The sequence below is a fragment of the Drosophila serrata genome, unplaced genomic scaffold (genome assembly GCF_035046125.1).
Source record: "Drosophila serrata isolate PLE 108 unplaced genomic scaffold, ASM3504612v1 contig_249, whole genome shotgun sequence".
NCBI classification, from domain to species: Eukaryota; Metazoa; Arthropoda; class Insecta; order Diptera; family Drosophilidae; genus Drosophila; species Drosophila serrata.
The window spans coordinates 1,653,757-1,679,864 of record NW_028257147.1 but is presented as its reverse complement, the minus strand read 5'-3'; the positions used below and the strand labels follow the sequence as shown (position 1 = coordinate 1,679,864).

Genomic DNA, 26,108 nt, shown 5'->3' with positions numbered 1-26,108 from the left:
AATTCGGAAAGCGTTCGTATGTTTGTATGTTAATTTTTAACTGAATAAAACTGCATACCACATTTATGATGTGATTTTCTTTTGACGATTTATTAATTTTTTTGCAAAAATAGATAAGGTAACCCGTTATCGTTAACATTTTTGAAATTGTCAAAATATATAATTTTTGTAAAATTTTTGTTTTATTTAACTGCGGAAAGGCGGCTTTACTTTTATGCTTATATCAAACCAAAAGAAAAACGGAAAAATTTTAAATAAGAATATAATTTTTTTAATATTTAATCTAAATTGAAGGTTAATTTAAAGATTATTTTAGTATTTTACTATCAACGAAATTAAGACGAAATAGCTTATTTTCTTTAAAACACATATTTTTCTGGGATTTATCACGTTTTTTAAATCTTTTATTCAGAATTAAAAACAAACTAAACCATTTTTCTCTATTTATTATATACTGTTTATCCAGTGTACAATAGCCTCAAAACTGTTCGAGAAATGTAAAACTGTTCAACTTTCTAGTGTTCTGCACCAGATGGCGCTAAGGAACGTTTAATTGCGCCATCTGGTGCTTAGCAGTATAATCAAGGAACAAGTTAATATAGGTCTGGCAACTCTAGGCGTTGACGCTTAATTTGACGACAAAAGTAGTTTGCTCCGTATGACGCAAGGAGGCGCCATTAAAACACATTGTAAGTACAAGTGATTGGTCAGGCAAGTCTGGCTTAGGCGCTAAATTTGAAATATATAACGTAAAAAATCGTATCTCCCTTGCCAACCGTGATGTTAATTTAGCTAAATTCTACTGCTGGGGCAAAATCTCTGCCACCAGAGATCTCTATCTTGCTGTTAGAACAAATATGCATCGCACAGGAATAGGAATATGATCGCTTTCCGAATTCATTTTAATTAATGTTTTGTGGCTTAGTTATTAAGTTTATAAAAATATCAATAAATATCAATTCAAAGAATGTAAATATTTTAAGCTTAATTATGATTGGTTTCTGATTCCAGGAATTTTGAAATACCTACCATCATGTTTTAAGCCTTGTAATAACATCTAAACAACTAAAGTTTTTCAGTTTTTTTTATTTAATTTATTGTTCAAATCTGGATTGCGACTTCCAGATTGACAGATTACGAGGAGACACGGCAGACAAGACTTGCATTAACTGTAAAAGAGAGGGGGGAAGAGAAACCGCATCGGCAAATTGACCAAGGTGTTGAACTTCGGAAATTGCTTTTTAATTTGGCTCGAAGCAGCGGCTGCAGCTGGCTGTCACGATTGCAGGTGTCACAGCGGCACACTCTTGGCTCCAAGGTGTTGAAAAGCTCAAGTGGTCACTCGCATTTATATTGTTGCACTTATTATTGTAAATAATTGCCCAAAGTTGTTGCAGTTGCAAGCATGGTTGTGGTGTGCTCGATATAAACCGTAAGCTAAACGAGTTTTGGCCAAGGTTTATGGCCACCAGCCAGTGCCAATTTAGTGTGCAATTATTCAGTTAATAAATTCAAGGATTTTACAGGGGAGATAAAAACCAGAGAGGGAGATCGATCTTAGGCACTTTCCCGGCGACTTTTTCGGTAGCTCTTGGCCTCCACAATGATTCCAAATTCAAACACATATCGATCTGAGGCCCTGAGATGTTGTCCATCATCCATCAAAGGTGGGATTCCTCTGACCAGGAAGCATCCGGGCCAGCAACATGTGTGTGCGGTGTGTGTCGGCACAGCAGGTGACATTTCCAGGCCGAGATCGGGGGAAATGTAAATAAATGAACGAACACCCATATGTGCAACGCGACATGGAGCAAGTTGTTCCTGGGCTTGTTATGTTTATGTTCATGTTGCCCGTTTGCCATGTTGCTCTTGCTGTTGCTGTTGCTGTTGCTGTTGCTGTTGCTGTTGCTTTGATATACAAAACACTTTTTCATATCGAAATTTGTGATAGGCCGTGATTAATGGCGAGCGACACAAACACTTAATTTGACGCCAGGCCCGTAGCTGGCGCCTTTGGGGAAATGGCACCGATCCCGGCGAGAAACTACACGGTTGCACTGAAAGAAATAAAATGTTGTACATATTAATATTTTATTAAATTAGGTGTAAAATATTTCCTTTAAATATACAAAAAAGAATACCTTAAAATGGTCGTTAAAGTAAGCTATAATAATGATCATAGTCAAGACAAAAATGCATTATATTTTGGAAAGCAGTTTTGTGCTAATTTTGATTAGCAATTCTGCATACTGTATTTAAAATATTGTATTTTTTGACAATTTTTTAAAATTTTAACGTTGTAACCCTTTATCTTTTTTTGTAAAAACTTCAAAAATGTGATTTTTAGAGTTACAAGCTTCTAAATACAATTATATAACAAAATTACAAGATTATAATACAGAAAATAAATCCTATTACATGTACAGTTTCCTAAACCTAATTTAAAACCCAATCCCAGTGTATTCTTCCAGTGTAAAACTCGAATTTGCTGCTGGTTTAGCTGACTGGGAGAAACAATAATCTCGGGCAAGATTAATTATTGTAATCACATCAACAGCAGAGCCATGCGAACCGATTGGGAGTCGCATTTGGATTTGGATTCGAAATATTTACGGAATGGGAGTCACAGGGAAACGACGAAGAAAATGATCAATGATCATCAGACGTCGCGTTCGTTCTCTGTTGATTTTTATAGCGAACTGCGATCTCTTCGGGGCCCGGGTTACACATTTCATTGGCTAATCAAGATGCTAATTTGAAGAAGATTAATTTGTGTGCGAGTTTCTGACTCGCCTGCCTGCCCGCCAGGCATACATAGCCCAAGATTCGACTCGCGAGATTATAATCTGGCTAAGCCGGAGGAAACTGAAGGCTTATTATTAATACAGGCCAACAACACAGCCCCCTAAGAAATGTGTCTTGTGTTTAATTAAATATGCGAGCACTTGGAGAAATTATAAAATGTATTAAGGGACCTTGAAGAATATAAATATATACATTATAATTATACATTCTGATTACCTAAAGTCTTAAGACGTCTGGGAAGTTATAAGAAATTGTAATAAATATTTATTAACGAATGAATATATTTTAGAAGTATATTTTCCAGTGTTTTTCTGCCATTTAGCGTTGCCAAAGAAATGAAGAGAGACGCGCCGTGAGTGTGGTGTGGCTGTTGCCATCGCAGTGACACGCAGATTAATTGAAATTTTATGAGTAGCGCAGACGTAAGCAATCAGCGAGACCACCTTTGCCAGCCCCCTAAGGTCATAGGAGCGGACCGGGTCTGTGTCCGCCAGATCGCGTATCCAAGGATCGTCAGGTTTGGGGCGACTAACTGGTCAGAGTCGGTGGACAGCTGTGGCTCACCAAACGTGGCCAAAAGCAGCTAGTGGGCATTATGAAATATGGCCCACAACCAGGCACAGTGGAGTTGGCATAAACAAAACTAAAGGAATATGAGGAAATATCATATTATTAAGGAGCATTTTCGGTATTCTCACTTAACACTTTCCAACTATGTTTTTATATCGATTTTATATAGAAAACATAAATATAATTAGCATATACCACTGTACCTTGATCCTGCTGACGCGATCGCCACGCTAATTGATAGACTGTGAAATGATTTACCATCGCCGGGAAAGCCAAGCTGGGTCAGCATCAGCTCCAGGTCCCGGACCCGGTCATCACTTCTTGGTCGGCTTTCTGTTTGGTCTTGGTCTTGGCATTTCGTTTTTTTTTTTGGCCGCTGGCAAGGAGGCCTTGCACTGAGCTCAGGCCTAAGTGAAAAGTGTTAAAAAGCGCGACTCACGGCCGAGGCTGAGCAGACAAATGAGCAGCGGCTCTTGACATTTGCGAAATTTGAAATGTCAGAGGGAATGGGAAGCGGGCAGAGCCTGCTCCCTTTTGACGAAGGTTTTAAGGATGGGAGGTCCCGGAACCCGGATCGGTTGCGGAGAATTTAAATTAAAACCCAAGGTGAAAGGTTATTAATTTGCAAGTGGAACTGGGGCGTTGCTCCAGCTCAAAGCTTAATATTCGGATCTCCTCGGCTCATTTGGGTTAATGTTGATGGCACTTGGACGGGGATGATGATCACGATGATGACGAATGCCAGCGGCTTTGTGACAGACAGCGGTTGAAATCCATTGGATTTAATTAATAAGCGTACTTAGAGAGACAGAGCTTTCTTTTGAGTGAAGAAATTGAGTTAGTTGCTGTAATTTCTAATCAAATAATCAATTTGAAATTATAAATGAAAGGTATGTGCATAAAAAGCAGCTTATTTTCATATTGCAAATATATTTTTGAGTAACATATAAGTCTCTTTGGTTAAGTTTAGCCACCCTTCAAGGTATCCATCGATCTCTTGGCAATATTTTCCAGCTCACAGATCCCACTAGATTTCTATAATACCAATATCTTCGGCATCTCTTTGTTACTGCAGTTGAAGTGTGAAATTTGCTTAGCCCAAGACCCCTTAACTCTGACAGAGATCAAGGGATCCCCAGCTCGAACCTAGGGCCCACGGCCTGGGCTGAGTTAATTCGAGGAACTCTTAGAGATAGGTAGCCAGGCGAAATGCCAACGAGCCGTGGCCATTTCCACTTGGTAACGGTAAGCGAGGGAAAATTCAGCACGCACGACACACAAAATATGGGGGGACCAGGGGCGGGGAAAATAGGCAACCGGCAACTGGCAACCGGCAAACTTTGTGACCATAACTTATGCGCAAATGATTCGATTTGGAGGCGTACCGAATGCAGATACCCCGTGCCCAGCTACCCAATAATGGCCGAATGGAGTGGCTTCTCTCTACCGAAGAAGCTGTGAAAGTTGCACTGCGACTCGCAGCGGGAGAAAGAGTGGCAAATTTGTAGAAAATTGAATGCCACCTCACCCGAGCCATCATCGGTAGCCGGAGATGAGATGGTGGAAAATAGGAAACAACAAAATAACAACTGACCACGTAGGCGGCACACGGATGCCGATGTGTAATTTTTTGTGTGAATTTATTTTATTTGGCAACAGCGAAGTCACTTCAGGTACAGAGAGAAAAAGTAAATGACTGGTTATGGGTTTTTATTTTTTCAAGATATTATTTATAAATATATAGTATCAGCAAGTAGAAGAGTTGGGATACAACCAGAAGCTTTTTTAAAATGATTTATAATTATATTTTAATTACTTTCTTAATCCAATGTCCGATTTTAAGTAATTTAAAATGTCAAAGTAGTCCTTATCGTATCAGTTTCAATGGGTATTATTATTCCTAAATTACTTCCCTATTAATTTGTATTATTTTCGAAACTAAACTCACTCTTTTTCGCTCTCAGAAATTATAGAAAATCTTTACAAATTAATGAATTAACAAACTAATAATAAATTTAACCTCAACAATATTTTACGCACAATATTTAAACCTATACATCAATAAATCATCAAATTTTTGGCGCACATTTTCTTCAAGTGACTTTAAAAAATCCACAAAAAAACTCAAGAGAGTCAAAAGCAGAAGCAGAAGCGAACAGCAGTCCCAGAAAATCACAGCAAAATAATTGGCGAGTGGTGGGAAAGATTTCTCCCTGGGCACTTCGTCTAATTGAAATTCCCATGCTCATCGCTCAGCGCCTCTAATGGCGACCCCAGCTGCCACACACACTCACACACACACAATCTGAATCTGGCCGGGACCGAGGCCGGGGGTTTGGGGGCCAATTTGAGCCAAATCGTCCAACGACACGCACTTTTGGCCAAATGCACGCACCCGTGGACTAGAAAAAGCCAAAAAGGAGCGGGTTTCGGTTAGGGGGGGCAATGACCATTCTCGCAGGACACCACAATGCCAGCGCCAGGACTCTACTAGACATGCATTCAACAGCAGCATTTTTGGTTTAATTGTCAGTGGCCAGTGACCAGAGACCAGACCAGAGAGCCCTTCTCTATCTGCCTCAATAGCTGCATGCGAAATGGTTCTCATGTGACCCGAGATTTTAATGCCGCTAACGAAATTTAATTGGCCTCTAAATGATTTTAATTGTGCCACTGATGTTGGCCATAAGTTACATCGCAAATGGCTGGCCATTCTAGATGCCGGACAGCCAGATAAAGCCATCGATGTGTTTGCTCTTGAAAGTGGTGGCGAAAAAATGCATGTAACTCTGGGAGACTTTGGGAATATTTAAATATTCTTTTTAAATATTTAGATTTGGCAGCTTTAAGCTTTCTTAAAAATTGTAAAGACTTTTGTGTTATTGGTTCTTTCTTTCAAACTTTAAGAAGAAACATTTAAGGTCATATTTTAAATAGGTATTATTGCAAAATAAATATGCTGTTTGTTATCCATAAAATATACCAATATTATACTAATTTTTAATGTCTTTTCACTCTTAAGATGCACTAAGAATAGAACAAGACTGCCTTTTAATCTAAAGATACAAATAAATTAGAGGTACTTCTACAGAGAGGTTTAAAAATAAAGAACTTGCTAAAGAAAAGCTTCTACATTACTAGCTCCATACTTCCTTAAACTAATTTATTCTTAATGAAATTTAATGATTTTCTTAATTATTCAACCACTTACCACTCTTCAACCTACTAAAACCCTTCCTACAAAAATCCCTAACTTCTTTCCATTACCAACAAATATGATAATACCAAAATACTTAGCCATCTAAGGCATAACAAAAACATAAAACAAAACATGTCCAGATCGCTCTGCATCCGCTATAGTTGGTTATATATCCGCGAAACATCCGCACCGACATCCGCGTCGGCGTTCTCGTCGCCGTCTTTCATTTCCTTTGATCTTGTAGCGCCGATCAAATCGATCAAATGTAATTTTCGCAGCACGAACGTGCGGCATGGCCAAAAGAAGGAGGCGTCCAGCCTTCCTCCGCTCCACCAAAAACAAAAAGAACAAAACCCAACGACGAGCGCCAACTACAAGTGCCAGAGCCCTCTGATAGCTTCAGCTTCACCCTCTCCTTAGCTCGTTCCTGTTGCGGCCAAGTACATTTACACCAATTGCACTGATCGATCTGGGTGTAAGTTATACGCCACGGCAGCAGCGACCGTGCCAAATTCTTAATAGTTTGCTACGAGAGCAGGTCTTGGCTTAGTCGAGGAGAACTCAACCAAGGAGTTGGGAGGATTGAGAATCCAAGAGACGAGAACCCAGAACCGAGAACCAAGAAGCGAGATCTGAGAGTAAACAGCCAGCGACAGGGCCAAGACCATCACGATGGCGTTTTGTGGTTAAACTTGGGATGGGAGCTGAGCCTAAGCTGGCAGTGGAGAACTGCACTGGCAAAAATCTATTATAAATATATAACAATTGATCTAATAAATGTTAACTAAATATATTATAATAATAATAGGTTAATTTTATAGGTTTTAAGTGGCTTATACTTTGGCTTATTAAGTTTTGATTGCAATACTTAAGAAGAATACTGTATTGTATTTATTATGTTAGATTACCTGACACTAATGGCAAAAGAAGTATCTAAAGCGAGTTTAACATTCTAAATAAAGATACCTAATACTCTGGAAAATAGTTATTAAACACATTCCGTGTTAGTTAGTTCCGTTTCTTTTCAGTGCAAAAGCAAATCTTGGTCGCTGGCGGTTTCGCTATAATTAAGGACTTTGGTGTAATTTGTACACCTATTTAGGATCGCGTTGATTACAGGCCGGCGTTTTATTGCTTTTGACACCTAAAGGGAAACCGGCTTTAACCCGCTGCCTCCTCTTAACCCCTTTTCGGACTGGGATCCTGGTCCATTTGGAAGCTGTGCGAAATGCAGAACAGAACTCCCGAGTGAGATCCCTCGATTGGCGCACACTGAAGTGGATTTATTGGCTGACGTGAGTGTTTAGCGTTGACGGCATAGAACAAAAGGAATCGCCAGTTGGCTCAAAGGCCTCCGGCAGTGGCATCGGCACCCGTCTCGCTCCTCGCTCCTCACTCCTCCGGAGAACTCCCACCATTCCAAGTCGCTATCCTTGATATCCTCATTCACCGGACATCCCCCATTATCACGCTCAGCTGGGGCAGCTGGAAGAGCTTTTATTGAGGTCTTTGATGGGAATCAAGGCAGCCAGCTGGGCGACAAAACGTTTCAGGAGTTCCTTTATTAAGCTTTAGGTTTGTTATTATATATTTGGTATTTATTATATGCATTTTTTTATAGAAAATATCTGCAAGGTCTATTCTTTTGCAGTTTGCAATTTTGCCTTGTTACAAGTATCTTTACCTTTATATTTCATAATTTTCCTGCCACCCACATCGAAGCATCGGTGGTTCAGTGGTAGAATGCTTGCCTCCCACGCAAGTGATCCGGGTTCGATTCCCGGCCGATGCAAAGGGTTCGAGTTTTTTAATTGTCATTTATCAACATTTTTTAGTAATTAAAGCTGTTTTAATTTTATAAAATTTTTAATTTTTAAATTAAAACTTCGATTGCCACATTTTATTAAGATTTAATGATACATTTGAAGTGAAATAATCATTTTATTGAAACTTAAACAAAAAGGGACAAATCGATCATAACTAATATTAAAATATTCGCATTCATTGAATCGAGATTTGTGAATATTTTTATAAGACAAATTTTCAACCAATCAAATCTTAAAACCTTCAAAACTAAGCCAAAAAGGGATAAATTTGAATTCGGAAATCGTTCTTATGTTAGTTTTTATTGCGCATACTCCATTTCTTTTTTAAAACAAATTACGTTTTTTGCGAATTTTTGAACATTTTAACGGTGTAACCTCTTATCTATTTTTGCGAAAATTTTGAAAATTTTATTTTCAACCAGACATGACTATGTAGATAAACTCAGCTTTCGATGCTGATCAAAAATGTATATGATTAATAGGGTGGGAAATGACTCCTTCACAAAATAAAAAGCATCTGACTAAAACTATAATACCCTGATATAGTATAGAATTATCTCAATTTGATGCCACCAAAAACCCACTAAGAAAAAGGTCACCCCATGTGAAGGTCACCAAAAAGCCAGTCAATCGTGGACCGATATAATTAAATACCAGACACCAGACAGACTCACATATATTCATATAATTCATTATCGCGTTCGCAGTGCCAGACTAATAGTGGTAATTTGTCTAGCCAAAAAATGAGCGGGCTAGCCACAAAATTTATATCATAAATAATTTGTCAGCAGTTGGCCGAAAGAGAGAGAGAGGGAATGCCAGAATTATTGGCCGCAATTAGTTGGCAACTGCCAACTGCCAACTGCAAAATTCGAATGCAAATCGCATGGCGTGGGCGCGCTGCGAAATATCCGAAAATCAGATGGCATCGATGATGGTTATCGGCGTGAAAAACAATCGCCCGTCGACTGACTGACTATTGAAAGCATTTGTCGTCGCTATTTTTTCGGAGGCGTTCCGGGTGCCACAAAATTTCTGCGGAATATAACGCCCACACAAATTAACGGCTGCTTGAACAAATTGCTTTGACACTTTTCCAGCGAAAACTTGAGAGTTGGTATCGAGATTGGTATTGGGGGTTCTCGCGATCGCAGCGGGTGAGCCAGGCTTTAAGTCCGGCTTCGACACTTGAACGCATGCGCGGGCAGCTTGAAAAATTGCGGATATGTCACACGATTTTATGGCTATATATACTGGGGGGGATCCCCAAGAAGCAACAGCAGCAACTGTAGAAACTGCAGCAGTCGCTGGACTGTCTCCGCAGGCGAATGCTAAATCATCATAAAAATGTTGCAAATCGCAACAGGACTTGCGCCTTGCCACAGTTCCTCCTCCGAGCTCCTTACTCTCTCACCTGGAGCCCTGCCTTTAGCTTGGCATTACCTTACCCTAGCCTTCCACCTTTACCTGTTTTGTGATCTGTTCTGGACAAAACAGTCAAAGGCATTCCTGATTACTTGGTGGGGCACTCTGAACAGTGGTCTAAATATATTCTTTTTAAATTAAGAAAGGAATTTTTAGTAAAATAAAATATCATTCTTCCTTGAAAAGATCATGAAATTAGTTCACAAGTCTTAAATAAAATACTCTGTAGTTGCAAAACACAAATATCTAAACCAATTTAAGTCCATGGAAATGGTTTAACTAATCTTGATCGATTGTAATTTATTTTACAACCGATTACTTAATAAATAGTTATTTAATCCAGACGGCTAGCCATGTACAATTTTATAGCTTAAAACGATTTTAATAAGGCATTCGTTTCATTTGCATATAAAGTGCCTTGCATGTAAAGGAAATTTATATAAGGCAAACTGGTTCATGTCCACAGAAAGTGATTAAGTTCACATATAGTATGAGTTAATTTAAAAGAATCAGAGCAAATATATATAAACTTATATATCAGAGAATTATAAATATACTTGGCATTAAAAAATACAACACAAATATTACTATTGGTTTTGTAATTACAATAAATAGTACCTACGATTATGGATATTAATCTATAATTTTATTAATGTATATTGCTGATATCGATTCAGACTAATTTAATCATTTATCTTTAATTGTATCATATATAATTTTGTTGAAAGCTAATAATTTACAACTTTACAACTAAGATATTCATTTTGGCTATTATGGATTTATTTATTCAAGTGTTTGTTTAATAACTGTATTTATTATGAAAGGAAATGTCATCATTTAATATCCTGACCTACAAATAATATTGTTAAATTCATATTTCTGAAATATGTACCTAAATAATTCGGGAATACGAATTTAATAATATTATTTGTAGGTCACGATATTGAAACATAAAGGTGTTTTTGATTTCTACAATCTTTACCTGGGATATATTCTTATAATATTTTCTTCTCCAAGCCCAAATCACTGTGCAGGCTTTCTGGCCTTCCACTTAGTAAGCATTCCTGCTGCTCACTTACGGCAAATGACAAGAGGGTTTCACACCTCGGGGAGTCCTGGCCCAGGGCCCCAAAAAGCCCCTCATATTTTCCCCTCCCTCCCCCTGAATCTCATCCAATGATTTTGGTCTAGAAAAGCACTCGTCGTCGTGTGCAGGAAAATCGAATGGATACCAAGAAGGGAAGGCAAATGCTCCTCGATGCACGATTACGAGTGCCGAGAGTCCGAGGTGGCTTACTGGATTTCAGCCCGCGGGCTGGCACTGCATAAAAGTTATGTATTAGCGCTTTTATTGGTGAAATGCACATGTTGCATGCCAACTGCCCATTCGCATTTGCCACATTCCAGTATTGATGTTGGTAATTAAACGAGCTCAATCTCGAGGGGGTTCTTAACGCAACGTCAATGGAAAAGGCAATGCAACGCATGCCATCTGAGGAAATCACGGAGCATATTGGATGGCAATATCGCTTAGAAGCGGAAAATAAAAGCCGCTCAAGTGGTAATAATAAATAGTTGGAAAGATACTTCAATACCAAACACGTTGATGTGCAAAAAAGAGTTATCAAAGCTGTTGTTGACCGAATACAAATTACACACGGGACGTAATTTAAATTCGCAAATGAAGTTCGGACAAGCGAGGTTGTTTCAGACACTGGGAAAATGTGTAGATGGTTTTCTTTAATATTATTTATTATAAAATTAAAATAAAAGAGTTCCAGGAGAGAGGGTAGAATGATATATATGATAAGAAAAAAACTAATCTAGGAACTAAGCAAAGAACAAATTCCCCCTATTAAATGGTAAGCAAAATTTGAAATTATTAATTACAGACCTAGGTAATAGTGCTATCATGGAATACGATTATTTTTCTTTAATATTTAATGGAATATTTTATGTAATATATATTTTCTTGCTGTGCCATTCATGATTCGAACCTTGAAGCTGCAGTTTCTCAGCTCCTCACTTCAATCAGTAATCACACAAAAAAATGTTTCTGGCTGCCAGCTTCAAGGAGGAGCGAAAACCTGTACACGTTTGGCGGCAATCTTGGCAAAGGCAACTGGGGCCTCCACACCCTTCGGAACACACACACACACACACCCCACCCCCCATCCTTCCCTCCTCCTTCCTCCCTCGACGCGATGGCCGGCATCCTTTGAGCCTTTTGCCAAATTACCGCGCATTTAATTTCCACTTTGATGTTGCATGCGGCAGGCAGTTTGCCACAGCCTATGTGTTTGGGCATTTTTTCTGAAAAACTCTCAACGCAGAAAAAAGGAAAAATAAAGAAGGAAAAGAAATCCGATTTGCATGTAAATTTTCCAGCTCATCTCTCGATTTCTTGGCCGCTGCTGTTCGCTCATAATTACGGGGCCATCAAAAAAATAAGAAAAACGGAGCTTTGATTTTTGGGCCCTGGCCCTGGCCCCGGCCAGAGAGTTCAATTGTGTGTGGGCCAGAATTTATGGACACTTTTTGATGGCCCACAGACGACGTCACAATGCCAGCGGCTATATATTTTCGTATATTTTGTACATTTTGGAAGAGGAGCTCCTCCACTCCGCTCCACTCCTCACCGAAACCGTTGACAACATGTTGTTGGCGCATTTCGAAGCGGTATTATGATAATTTTATGGCAAATCATTTTGTTTACAATTTTACAGCCCCACGACCAGGGCGGCACGCCCAGATTAAGACAGCCCATGTGGGCGGTGCACAAAAGTGCTGCGAATGATTATCGATTTTACATGGCAAATTACAGGTTGCTAAGCCAAAGTCAAGCGCTGCCTCTGAGTGTCAATTTAGATAAACATTTTATCTCGTCGGTAAGCAAAGTGAATTTAAGCGTTTACTATACATATTTTAGTTGAATCTGAATGGGTTTAGTTGGGGGGATTACACACAACATGTATGGTGGTCTATTTGATGTGGATTAAAATGGGGTTTTAGAGGTGTAAGAGGTTGTTTGTTTGGGAGCTCACTTATATTTATTGATGTATATTGTAGTTAAATTAATAAAATAAATGAGGAAAATAGGAAACAAAGGTAAGTTTGATAAATCAGACTTCCAATAATCTTGGAATTGGAATTGTTATTTTGTTAAATCGTTATTTTTAAATAATAATTATAACGGAAGATCATACATTTTAATTCGGAAAGCGTTCCTATTTTAGTTTTTATTTGGTTTTTAAATCTGCATACATAAAAATGCAAAAAAAATGTTGAAAATTATATTTTCAACCGGATATGGCTGTTTCAATTATGCTGTTGAATATAAATGATTTATATGGTTGCAAGTGATTCCTTCAATAAGTTATAAGCTCCTGAATAAAAGTAATAATAGCCCCCAAGGGCATAACATTAAGAGTATTACTTAGTGAAAAAAAATGATTTTATAATGAGTGAAAAATTATATATACTTAAAAATAAATTATAATTAATAAAAATATTATAAGACCTTGCGGGTTTAAAACTTGATTTTGACTGCGGATGAACAAAAATTCATCTTGTAATTATTAGAAAATCAACTATCAGAGGTTTATTAAAGGATTTAATTTATTTCAGGTTTCAGCTTTAAAATATACTATATTTCTTAGTAAAATTATATTATAATTATTGTTTTAACATAGTTTTTTATATAGTTTCTAATTATAAAAATATTATTTCCCCATTTAATCTTATATAAACCCTCTTTTCATTAACCAAAAATTGTTAAATACAAAACCCGTCGGTGGATCATCACCTGACGATTTCTGGTGGCCTTCTGGCCATCTCCGCCTCCGTAAAAACCCCAACTCGAAACTGGTCTTAAAAGTGGGCAGAGCCACACAGAGATCCACTCAAAGAGGAGCCACTAAGCCGGGCCAAAAGAGCGGCTACTCTATCCAGACAAGTACATGCCCCCCGATCGGGTTTCGGTTTTTTGTTTTTTATTTTGGTTTTTTTGCTGGCCAAGTCGAGAGGGAGGTCTGCTTGTTGGTCCAACACTTTGGTTTTGGGAACGAGCGCTAAAGAGCTGCTGATGCTGATTTGGTAAGAAATAAAAAACAAAATACGAAAAAGCTAAAAAACGAACCAGAAGAAGGCACCCGAAGACGAAGACTGCAGCAAAGAAACCAGTTCCACGGCGAACGAGTTGTTGGCCAGCGAAGATTACACTTGGTGGTTAATTCTCCTTTTTTGGTTACTGGCTTTTTGGCTTTTTGGCGAGCCGAACGAATCAGTGCCAATGAGGTTGGCATAGAGATGGAGACGGGGACCCCAAGAGCAACGCCCACCAAAAGCTGAGCCGGAAAAATGGCTGCTTTATAAATGTTTTCAAGTTCAATGAGGGTCTTCAGTGCAATTACCAGCCAACAACTCATATCGATTTTGCCTGAGGAAATTGGTATTATATCAGAGATACCATTTTGGTTACCATTTTGGGGGAAAACAATTACTATAAGTACAGAAAACTGAGGAATAATTTATAAAAGGTTGATTTAAGTTGAATTATTATTTAAATGATTTACTTTTATGGTAAGAATATAATTGAAAATATATTTTTATTTAATTTCTGGTAATCCCTTATTTAAGAACGTATTTAGATATGATTTTATATATTTAATAAATAGTTTTCTAGTAGGAATTATACCAACTAGATCTGGAGTCTTTGGTATCATATGGTTTTTAAGAATGTAACTGTTATAAAATTAATAATAAACACTTATCGCGAGTTAAAGTATTATTGAAGACTATTCCTTCTTCAATGCCGACCTTTTATAGATAATGAAACTAGATCTGGCATCAACTTTCTTGTTTTCAACTCCAATGAAGCGGAAAACCCTGAAGGAAACTCTCGCCAGTCTGAGGCATGCAATTAATTTTACTAAAATTACCTAGATACATTTGTGATATCCCTGAAATGGGATTACCCCAGCGAAGACACACCACTGATGTATGAGTGTGTGGTTTTTCACACTTTTTTTTTACATTACTTCACGCCTTGGTGCACTTGTCTATAATGCCTAGAAAATGGGCGTGGTTAGTGTCATTTCTCTAGCAATTTGGTTCGCTTCTCCGGGGCCTGAGGAGATGTCTGAGCTGTGGGATCTGGGATCCGAGCTCAGCGATGCGAGTCCCATCCAATTTCCCGCTGAAACAGAAACTTTCTTTACAATTAAGCACGCTTTCTGCCCAATTTTTTAAAACCATGGATCGCCACGGATCTCATGTAAAACGATGCCACATGTGTGCGCATCCGTCTCCCCCAAAGTGTATCCTAAAGTATAAGTATCTGTGACTGCTCACGTTAAGCGGAAGATCGGTTTTGGCTCGCTTTTCACTCGGAATCTTTTTTGGGTATCTGTGTCTGTCTCCTTTTTTTTTTAATAAATATAAAATTATCCGAGTTGAAGGGTAATATTTCTTGTGGTTTGCATGAAATTATTTTAGATTTTCTCTGGTTCTTAACAAGAAACGAATCAGTAAATCCTTTATATACTCTCACTCTTATATAAGTCGAAACGGGCCAGATCGGACGATAACTTTGACTATGACGAGTAAGTAACTATGATCAGTAATTAACTATGATCAGTAATTGGCAATGAGCAGTAAGTAACTCAGAAGTAAGTAACTATGATCAGTAAGTATCTATGACAAGTAAGTATGTATGATCAGTTACTAACTTTAAACACTAATAACAATGACTTGCAACTTTTGTAACACAACACATTTCTGAGACTTGGCCGGCAGCAGTCACTTCGTTCCGGGGATGTTAGAACCAATTGGGAATCATATGCACAGATGTGCGAGATTTGTTTTGAATCAAATTTAAGCTATTTGAATGAAACTATGGAGTTATTCCTCTATATAATTTTACTAACATATAAGTCGGAGCATTGCAAATCGGTGGACTATATATATACATATATATAGCTGACATAGGAACAATCGGACGACTTATAGAACTATGATCAGTAATTAGCTATGACCAGTGAAAAACTATGATCAGTAATTAACTCTGAACAGTAAGTATCTATGACCAAAAATTAACTATGATCATTAATTAACCCTGAACACTAAGTATCTTTGACCAGTAAGTAAGTAAGATCAGTAAGTATCTCTGACCAATAAGTATGTATGATCAGTTACTCACTTTGAACACTAATAAACAATGACTTGCAACTTTTTTAACACAACACATTTCTGAGACTTGGCCGGCAGCAGTCACTTCGTTCCGGGGGTGTTAGAACCAATTGAGAATCATATGCACAGATGTGCGAGATTTGTTTTGAATCAAATTTAAGCTATTTGAATGAAACTATGGAGTTATTCCTCTATATAATTTTACTAACATATAAGTCGAAGCATTGCAAATCGGTGGACTATATATATACATATATATAGCTGACATAGGAACAATCGGACGACTTATAGAACTATGATCAGTAATTAGCTATGACCAGTGAATAACTATGATCAGTAATTAACTCTGAACAGTAAGTATCTATGACCAAAAATTAACTATGATCATTAATTAACCCTGAACACTAAGTATCTTTGACCAGTAAGTAAGTAAGATCAGTAAGTATCTCTGACCAATAAGTATGTATGATCAGTTACTCACTTTGAACACTAATAAACAATGACTTGCAACTTTTTTAACACAACACATTTCTGAGACTTGGCCGGCAGCAGTCACTTCGTTCCGGGGATGTTAGAACCAATTGAGAATCATATGCACAGATGTGCGAGATTTGTTTTGAATCAAATTTAAGCTATTTGAATGAAACTATGGAGTTATTCCTCTATATAATTTTACTAACATATAAGTCGGAGCATGGCAAATCGGTGGACTATATATATACATATATATAGCTGACATAGGAACAATCGGACGACTTATAGAACTATGATCAGTAATTAGCTATGACCAGTGAATAACTATGATCAGTAATTAACTCTGAACAGTAAGTATCTATGACCAAAAATTTACTATGATCATTAATTAACCCTGAACACTAAGTATCTTTGACCAGTAAGTAAGTAAGATCAGTAAGTATCCCTGACCAGTAAATATGTTTGAACAGTTACTCACTTTGAACACTAATAAACAATGACTTGCAACTTTTGTAACACAACACATTTCTAAGACTTGGCCGGCAGCAGTCACTTCGTTCCGGGGATGTTAGAACCAGTTGGGAATCATATGCACAGATGTGCGAGATTTGTTTTGGATCAAATTTAAGCTATTTGAATGAAACTATGGAGTTATTCCTCTATATAATTTTACTAACATATAAGTCGGAGCATGGCAAATCGGTGGACTATATATATACATATATATAGCTGCCATAGGAAAAATCGGACGATTTATAGAACAAAAATTATAACTTTTCCAGTTTTCCATATATTTTCATCAAATTTCATATATAACCATTATATATTAATCTAGAATTTTGTGTAAAATTTTATGAAAATCGGACTAATATATCATATAGCTGCCATATATATAAAATTACCTGAGTTTAGTGTGTGATATACATTGGTTCTTAACAAGAAAGAAATCAAACTTCGAGAATCAAGGAATTTGAATTTGGAATTCTTCCCATTTCTTTATTAAAGGTAGAACAAATTTCTAAAGTACCTATCCTGCAAAATTACAATATATTCCCCTTCCACTATTAAATTCCCAAAAACTCCTTTAAAAATATAAAACCAATATTTGCATAGCCCTGCCCTCATCCTTTTCCCTTTACTTGATCATAATCCAGGCATTTCCCTTTCGTAGAAGAGGTTGCATGCCAAATAAAAAAAACGTGCCTCACTCCATTGTCAATTTGCATACCAATTGCACTCGCCTGGCCACACGTACACATATGCAGATGTATGTAGATACATATATGTCAAAAAATGTGAAAGTTTAATATAGAAAATGCAGAGACTGTAGACCCAAGTGGGGAGCAGGCAAAGCCAAAGCTCCCTGCCAGGCGGAATGCCAATCCATTGACTGACAAGGACAACTCGTGTGCGACAGTTGACAGCTGCTGCCTGGTGGCTGCCACCGTTTGAAGCCCAGCTCCACCTCGTCCTCCTCCTCCTGCTACTCCAACTCCCGTCCTGGGTGGTCGACGCCACGGGATGTCCACCGTACAGTAGTCCCAGATGGGTGGCTGCTGATGGCTTTGGAAGGCTGCTGGGAGGGAGTAGGACCCTGGGACGGGATCAGCTTGAATGGCGCCAAGCGGAGCTGGACAAATGACACTGGACGACTGTGACTGCAACTGATGAATTTATGCGGAAGCCGCGATGAGAAATGCATTTTTCATAATAAATTGAAGGAGAGCCGGGTATGGTGGCGGCAGACGCAGGAATATCTGATTTTTCAATTAATATTTTACATAAAAACAGTGGCTATCAGTTATATGCAAATTATGAATTTATTTATATAGTAAACAAAAAGGTTAATAATAATTTTCTACCTTTTATAAAATGTTTAAGAGTATAAAGATATATTGCCTTATTTATCTAGAAATTACTTAGTTCTATAATGAATTCTTTTCACTAACTATTCACCCCTTTTCCTTATAGGTTTATGTTTAAAAATTATCCTTTTCTTGATGTTACATCCTGTATGCACTGTAATATTTTCCAAAAGGCCTACGTATCTCCAGTAGTGGGCAATAAATTTCCTTTTTTTGGTTGAAGGAGTTGGGGGGGGGGGTAAGAAAAAAAACAAACTGTCAGACATTTTTATCAGCAATTAATCGTGTTAATCAAATGCCTTGTCAGCATCATTTACCAAGAAACGGATTTACGTAATGCCTTGGCGATCCATTACGGCTAACAAGAGTTGAGTGAAAAGCTCTTTCGAAACGAAATGAAATGCCATAACCCGATGGCCAATCAATCAATGACAGAGGCTGAAGTTCAAATTGAAGCCAAGTTAGTGCTAGAAAAGAAACTCATTGCACTCGCTTGCAACCCATACAAATTGTTGAAATTAAGCGCACGAGTCACCAACATGATCACAATGGCGTGAAAACAAGTCAAAGTTGAGTTCGGTGCTGACTGCGTGACCGAAGATTTGATGTGGGGTCGCTGCAGAGAGAGGAATTCTTTTCTTTAATTTATACTTTTTTGTAGAAAGAATTTATCTTGCAATTATATATATTTTACTGCCGAGGAAAATTAGTCTTTCTTGTTGGTGAATTTGGTTACAAAGGTATAGCTCAGCCTGCTTTACGAGCTAGTAAATTCTTCCAAACTTTGACAGCTTTTGCTCTAAGTAAATCTTTAAGAACCAAAGTTGGCTTGGAAATGTAATTTCTCCTAGTGTAAGATTCCAAATCCAAACAATTGGGCAAGAGTGGCTTAGGGCCACAAAAAGGTTTTCCATGCTCTCGTGCCAATAGAAAGTGGCTATCCTTATCGCGGGCCCCTCATCTCGAGTTGTCATGTCAACGCTTCTGATTCCGATTTCTGGCTGCATTCCCCACATGTCACATGGTCTGAAAGTTGAGACCCAGAGACCGCAGATTGATGCCCCTCCGGCACAGTGGGATACTCAGATACATGGGTATACTCATCCGTAAGATACTTGGGCTAACTGATGGCTGGTGGGGCCTGGCAGCTCCTCAGTGTCAGCATCAGTCGACCAATATCATCAAGCACGTCGCAGTCGTCAGCGTGATTAATTTGCTGGTCTTGTAACTTGCCAACTTGGCTTGGATCCCCCATACCCATCCCAATCCCTAAAACCCTTTCTTTCTTACCTTCTCGCGGCCTCTGGCTGGCATTTATTAAATGCGGATTTAGTTAATGGGTTATTTTTTGGTTGGATGTCGCTGTCGGGGCCATAAATCAGTCGGGCCCAAAGTGCGGGTTTCGGTCGGGGCTTAGTCCGTTAATATGCAATGATTAAAAGTGTCATTTGTTATGGCTTCGAAAATGGTTTGAATACAATGCCAATTGACCTGGATGCCTTCAGTAGCAATATGCTAAAAGTTTGCCAATTTTATAATGAGACTCTGGTTCACTTTTCCCCAAAGCAAAGCTCAAAATATTCAAAAAGCAACCATAAATCAATCAAAATTTATTTATGTCCCCAACTTTATGTTTATTCTTGATAATTTAGATGTTGGCCACGCCTAGAACATTGATAAGTGTTTGCGTCTCTAATCAAACCACCAGAAAGTACTAACTACCTTCCGAGATTTGGTCAATTCTTCAATTGCATTTGTTATACGAATTTCGGGCTCATCGACGGTATAGGCCCAAATGGCAAATAATAGAATCAATATTGGCAGGGCAGCCAGCAAGCTTTTGGCAGAATGAAGAATCATCTTGGCAAGTTTTCCCAGGAAGAACGCAATCCGTTCAAAGGCCGTGGGCTGCACCTTGTTGACTTCAGTTTCCGGATTTTCTTCTACAGTTGGAGATGGAATAAGTTCGGTAATTTCTTCTGGAATAGGTCTTGTAATCAATTCTGTCTCATCGGTTTGTGTTCCCGTTGCCATGAAACAAACTTGGCGTGTTCCTAGAACATTCCCATTGCCAGGATAAATAAATTGCCCAGGAATATATCTCAAGGGTTGTCCAAGGGTATGATTGCTTATGGGAATTCTACTGGTAAAGAAATGATCCCCTGTATTCAAGGTTCCCAATACTGCACCTTCAGTCGAATCTTGATTTGGAGCTGATCCTATATTCGGTGACATATTGATGGGTATATCTTCTCGCTCCTTTGAATGTGATGTACTCGGCTGTTCTAATTCCATTACAAGGAATGTATTTTTCGAAAAATGTAAAGTATTGATCAGATTAAAAGTAGGTATTACAAAAATTGTAATATTTTTGAAAAGAACAAAGAAAGTTATACGTTTCCCTTTTGACTGAGTAAATAATACTGAGGAAAACGTATACGAGTCTATGGACAAGTGTATGAAGTTTTGGACCAAGGCCTACTAGGGATATTTTCACAAAAAACATAGGTCTACTTAGGTGAGCAAGATTTTTATAGATTTGTGATTTACTAGACTTCTGTTTTAGAACGTTAACTTAGAAGAAAATAACTTGCAATCATCCTAGTAAAAATATATTCACAAAATGTGATCGTGGGAATCATTTTCATGAATTTCCTTATAATTTTATTGTCTCCATAATTAATAATCCGCAAATGACGCAGCGAAAAACGGAAACAATTTGTCGAAAGGCTCGCTGCGTTGGCAAACAAAGCGTTGCAAATTTTATTTTTTTAAATGTCAGATCTGCCAAAATAATATTTAAAATTAATGCTGGGACAGTTGCTGCTGCACCCACATGCTGTCGATCTCTTCACACCTGTCCGAGGGAGATAGAGAGAGGTACGGTATTGTCAACATGTGGTCAGAATTCTCAACTGGGATTCCCCGCTGGGCGCCGTTTTTGTATCGAAATCTTATTTTTTGCAGGCACTGTGTGTGCTGTGTGCAAAACAAAACGACGCCGCTTTGTCTCCCGTTGTTGTCCAAAGTGACAGGACACAAGGCAAAACACAAACATACGAAGGACAAAGGGGCCGGAGGACAACAGAAAACAATCCGAAAATCGAGAACAGAATGCGGAATGGAGAATCGAAAAGCAAAGTGGTAATTTTTATGCCCAGAAATATGTGCATAAATATGGATAGCCATAAGTATGGCTTGTTTATTGTGCCCTCTGGTGTTTCAACCAAACAGATGTGGTCAAAAAAGTAGATCTAAGGATCGGAAAGAAAATTTAAACAAAGTTATAGAGGTTAAAGTAACTAATTAATGTTATTTTTGATTTATAAATGAAATAATAAAAACCATTTAATTTTTAATGATTTTTGTAAGTCGAAAAATTTGTGAAATCAAGGCTTTTAAGCCCAGAAGAAAGTATTCCTTAAGAGTTATGTCAAAAATGTTGAGTAAATGCCTTTAATTAATAATATTTTCTGTAGAAACCGTTTCCCTAGCTAATAAAATGTTTTATTTAACTTTAACTTCTATATCGTAAAAATCCCACTCGTTCTATAATCTCAACCCCTGCTGTAACCCCGCACACATGGCACATCCTTAAAGGATATTTACTTGTGGCTCTTGTTGCTTATTAATGACTTCGCTTAGGGCCTCATTGTCTGGAGATTCGCCCACAAACTCTGCTTCATCCTTGTTCGTTGCTCCTTCCTTACCGCCCCCTGTTGACCATTTTGAGTCCTGTTCGAATCCCGTTTGAATTAAGCCGCTAAATTATCGGAAATAACGGTTCGTTCGGGCCGTCCACTAACGGTACCCAATGGCTACTGTGCGCGCGCCGCTTTTAAGTCGGAATCTTTATTATCCTTTGCGGTTTAGGGCAAGGATTCCCAGTGTCCCATAGGTGAAATCTTTGTGAATGAAAACAAATAGCAAAGTGACCAAAGGGAGTTGTGGGAATGGTAAGGTTTTTTTGAGGGAAAGAAAGAAATACTGTGGGTTAAAGAATAATCAGGTTTTGCAAAGGTTTCTAAATGAAGGAATATTCGTAGATTTTTAAAAATTAAATATATAATAGAGGGTATATTAAGTCATTGAAATATTATTGTTTCTTAATGTTAGAAGCTTTTAAACTTATAATAAAATAATATCCTTACTTCTTTCCCAGGTATTACTTGTACAATTCTACTCTCTCAACACCTTTGGGTAACATTTAACTCTATATCACCATCGCAATCTCTATAAAGTTGATTAATAGCAACCCTTTTTTCAAATTCCCCCTTATGAAAACCTTAACCATATCATTTTATTCATAAATATCACTTGCGACTAATTCAAGTAATCTGCATTTATTAAGAAACACTTCATCACCCTTTCGACTGAATTATGTATTCTGTATTTTGGTTATTTTACCTTTCCAATTGTGTAAAGGGTAATTTATATATACTTTTTGGTTACCGAGTTGCCCCTTTTTGTATATATCCCAGCTAAGACCTTATCATTCACAATTTATCGGGCCGCGGAGACGTTTGGTGTCAAATTTGGGTGTTGACCACATGGCCGTGTACATGGCAATCAACGCCAAATTATTTCTTTTGTGTGCCACCGCAGAACGCCCCACTTTTTAGGAGTGGATTGAAGTGAAGTGGAGTGGAGAGAAGTGGTGCATCCTTCCTTCCTTTTCCGCTGGACAACGACGTTGCGGCCGCCTTTGAGGCAGCTGCTCTGGCCCCGGCAATTATTTCAGGTAGCCATGAGGAATGCGGTGTGTGGCTCTATCTATGCTATAATTTTCGGCTTGCAAGGAAATCGAACGGTAAGTCTGCACTCATCAAAAATATATTAAGGTTCTAATTTATAAAGAACTTATAATGTTGTTAAATTTTACAGTATAAAAAGCTATTTTTGTGTACACTTTAGATACAGATTTTAATGTAGCGAAAGGTTTGTAATTTAACAAAGAATCCTAAGTCGTTCTGTATAAAAATTACATTATTTCGCAATATTTTTAAAATAGGAAAAAATGAATTTTATATTCACATTTTAGATACAGTTTTACTTTATTAAATTATGTTACAGTTTACCAAAAGCTATCTCAAGGAATCTTTAGTATTCCCTTTAAAAAAATCACAAAAAATAGACAGTTAAGGAACTCAACATATATTCGTAAGTCTTTCATATATATAGTAACCCGAAGATATCAATGATATTTGCAAATATTATAATAGGAAATACTAAAAAAATCGTATCTAAACTAATTTGATTTAAATATCATAAGAATCCCCAATAAATTCTAATTCAAAACCCTTGATACTTTTCTCTCAGTGCCTGTGGTCAGGTTGCATATCGAAGGCGACACCTTGCACCATCATCGCTCGGGTAGATTACCACTGTAAATATTATTAAGCGCGATTACAATCGCCGCGGCAGACGGAACCGTTCATTAAAATTATTATGCGTACATACAATATAAATATAAACACAAAAAAATAAAAATAAATACACTCATATCAGATTCCGTGTTTAATTTTTGGGCCAAGTTATCCAACCAAGCTGCGCATGCGCAATGGGATGGGTTCCGAGTTCCCCGGAGATCGCTCCGGGGACTGACAATGGACGATGGGACATTTTACGCGTAATTGACAAGCTTTCTGGGGCCTGGCTTTTATGCGGCATTTAAACCGACTAATTGCAGGCCCAAAAAAAAGCAACAACGAATTTCCCTTCATGTGAAAAGTTTGTCGTCCCAATGTTTAATTATTTCCACATTTATGTAAATAGTTTTCCCCCCACAAAAAAAAAGATAGAAAAAAAAGGTAGCTACCGAGCACAGTTATGCGCACAATTAGATGGCCAAAATTCTTGCGTGTGTTTAGGTGCGCGTGAAAACAGACAAAAATTACCCTTTAGGAGCCTTTTATTCAGGGGCCAATGGATTCGTAAATTATTCAACAAACTGTCACGCAATATTCCCCAACTTTTTGTTGGAATCAAAGCGAGAGCGTTTAGCCAAGCGGACCACACATTTGGCCAATTGAAAAGAATGGCAGATAAATCCATGGACACAAAACACACACGCACCCCCCTCCTTATCCATGAAATGTCCAACAATTTTTGACAATTAGCGGCGCTTTTCATGTTCATTTCGATTTACGTATCGAGGCCTCCGTCATATTGACAATTTGAGCGCAAATTTGTTTCAACATTCAGCGGCTCGTCGGCGGTTCAGCGATTGAAAGCTGAAAGCCGATTTCGGATTCGGATTTCTGATTACCGAAAAATGCCTCCACGCAAATGTATTTCCATTGTTAACGAATCGAACACTTTTGACATTTAAATGACATTTGAATTGGCTTAGAAAGCAATTGGCCAGGCCGACGCGTCACATAAATGGGCTTTCGAAGGCGAAAAAGGTCCAAAAAGTGTGAGCATGTTGAAAGCCAAAACGGTGAGGTGCTTTTTCGGTATTTGGTAAGATGAAATGGTCTAAAAGGAGGTCACAGATGATAGATGTTATTACAATGAAATAAAGTTTTTTTTTCAGGAATTTTGCCATTATGAAAAATATTATTAGTACTTGTGTAGAGGTAAAAAAATAATTATGCCGAAAGAAACTTATTTATTAAATATTTTATTAAAATTCTAATTTTCTTGGTTTTATAAATCATTTTGAAGCTTGGTTTGTGAAAATCCTCAAGCCATCATTATACCCCTATAATATTAGTCAGAAGCTTAAAAACCTGCGAAGGAGTCATTTCCGATCACATAAATCATATATATTCTTGATCAGCATCAACAGGCAAATCTATCTAGCCATGTCAGAAAGAAACAAATATTTTTTAATTTTTTCAACATTTTTTTAGGGTTAAATCGCCTCTTTAGTATTTTCAAAAATTGGCAAAAATTAATATTTTGTAAAATTGTAAATTAAGTATGGAGATTTTTTAAAATAATAAAAACTAGCATAGAACAGCTTTCCGAATTAATGCCTTTTTGGCTTAGTTATGAGTTTTTTTAAATATTGATTTGTATAAAAAATTGTAAATTAAATATGTATGTACAAATATCGATTCAAGAAATTTGAATATTTTAAGTTTAGGTTCACTTTCAATTTCCTTTCCTATTTTACTTCAAATAAAAACCAAAATCCGCAACCTTCAATCATTTACACATCGATCTCTGTGGGCAATAATTTTCCATTGCCAACCATTGACGCATTCCAAAAATGACTTAAAAACCGGGAAAAGAAATGCTTTCCCTTTAGAAGAAAATAAAACGAGAAAAAATAAGCAGCCAGAGAGGAATTCATCGTAAAATCTGAAAAGTCATAAAAATTTTACGCAAATTGTTCTGTAGAGATACCAAAAAAAAATACAAACAAAGAAGTAAAAATCGAAATTGCAGATGGCATAATGAATATTATCAATTTCTTTTGAAATTTACTGCCAAAATGCTTAAGCATGGCGTCGATTTGCTTAAAGAAATTCCATTGGTCGATCCCTCTGGGAATTGAAAAACCAGAAATAAAGGAGATCAAAGCGAATGGCGAAATGCGGGGGAAAATATAAGTAGGGGGGGCGTTGGCGGCTGGTGGGTAATTTTCAATTTTCCACAATTACAACGAACGAACGGAAAGTGATCGGGGAGGCTGCGTGTTTTATTATTATTTTTTTTTTTTGCCACAAAGTGCAGATAAAATTAATTAAAATTTAATTCAATTCAATTCACTTGCGCCGGCGCGCAAACACAAAGAGATTTATC

General features: G+C 37.6%; 1 protein-coding gene and 1 non-coding gene across 3 annotated transcripts in view; one reads left to right on the top strand and one right to left on the bottom strand.

The window, feature by feature from the left end:
• Positions 1-1,074: 1,074 nt before the first annotated feature.
• Positions 1,075-26,108, bottom strand: part of LOC147643662 (uncharacterized) — a 205,872-nt gene continuing 180,838 nt past the window's right edge. For both annotated transcript variants that reach the window (XM_086832499.1, XM_086832500.1), the window contains one exon: positions 1,075-2,057. In XM_086832499.1, the coding sequence (XP_086688625.1) occupies positions 1,843-2,057 (215 nt within the window). In that variant the 3' untranslated portion in view covers positions 1,075-1,842. The remainder of the gene's footprint in view (positions 2,058-26,108) is intronic.
• Positions 8,296-8,366, top strand: TRNAG-CCC (transfer RNA glycine (anticodon CCC)). The gene has a single exon. It is a non-coding gene; the product is annotated as a tRNA-Gly (tRNA).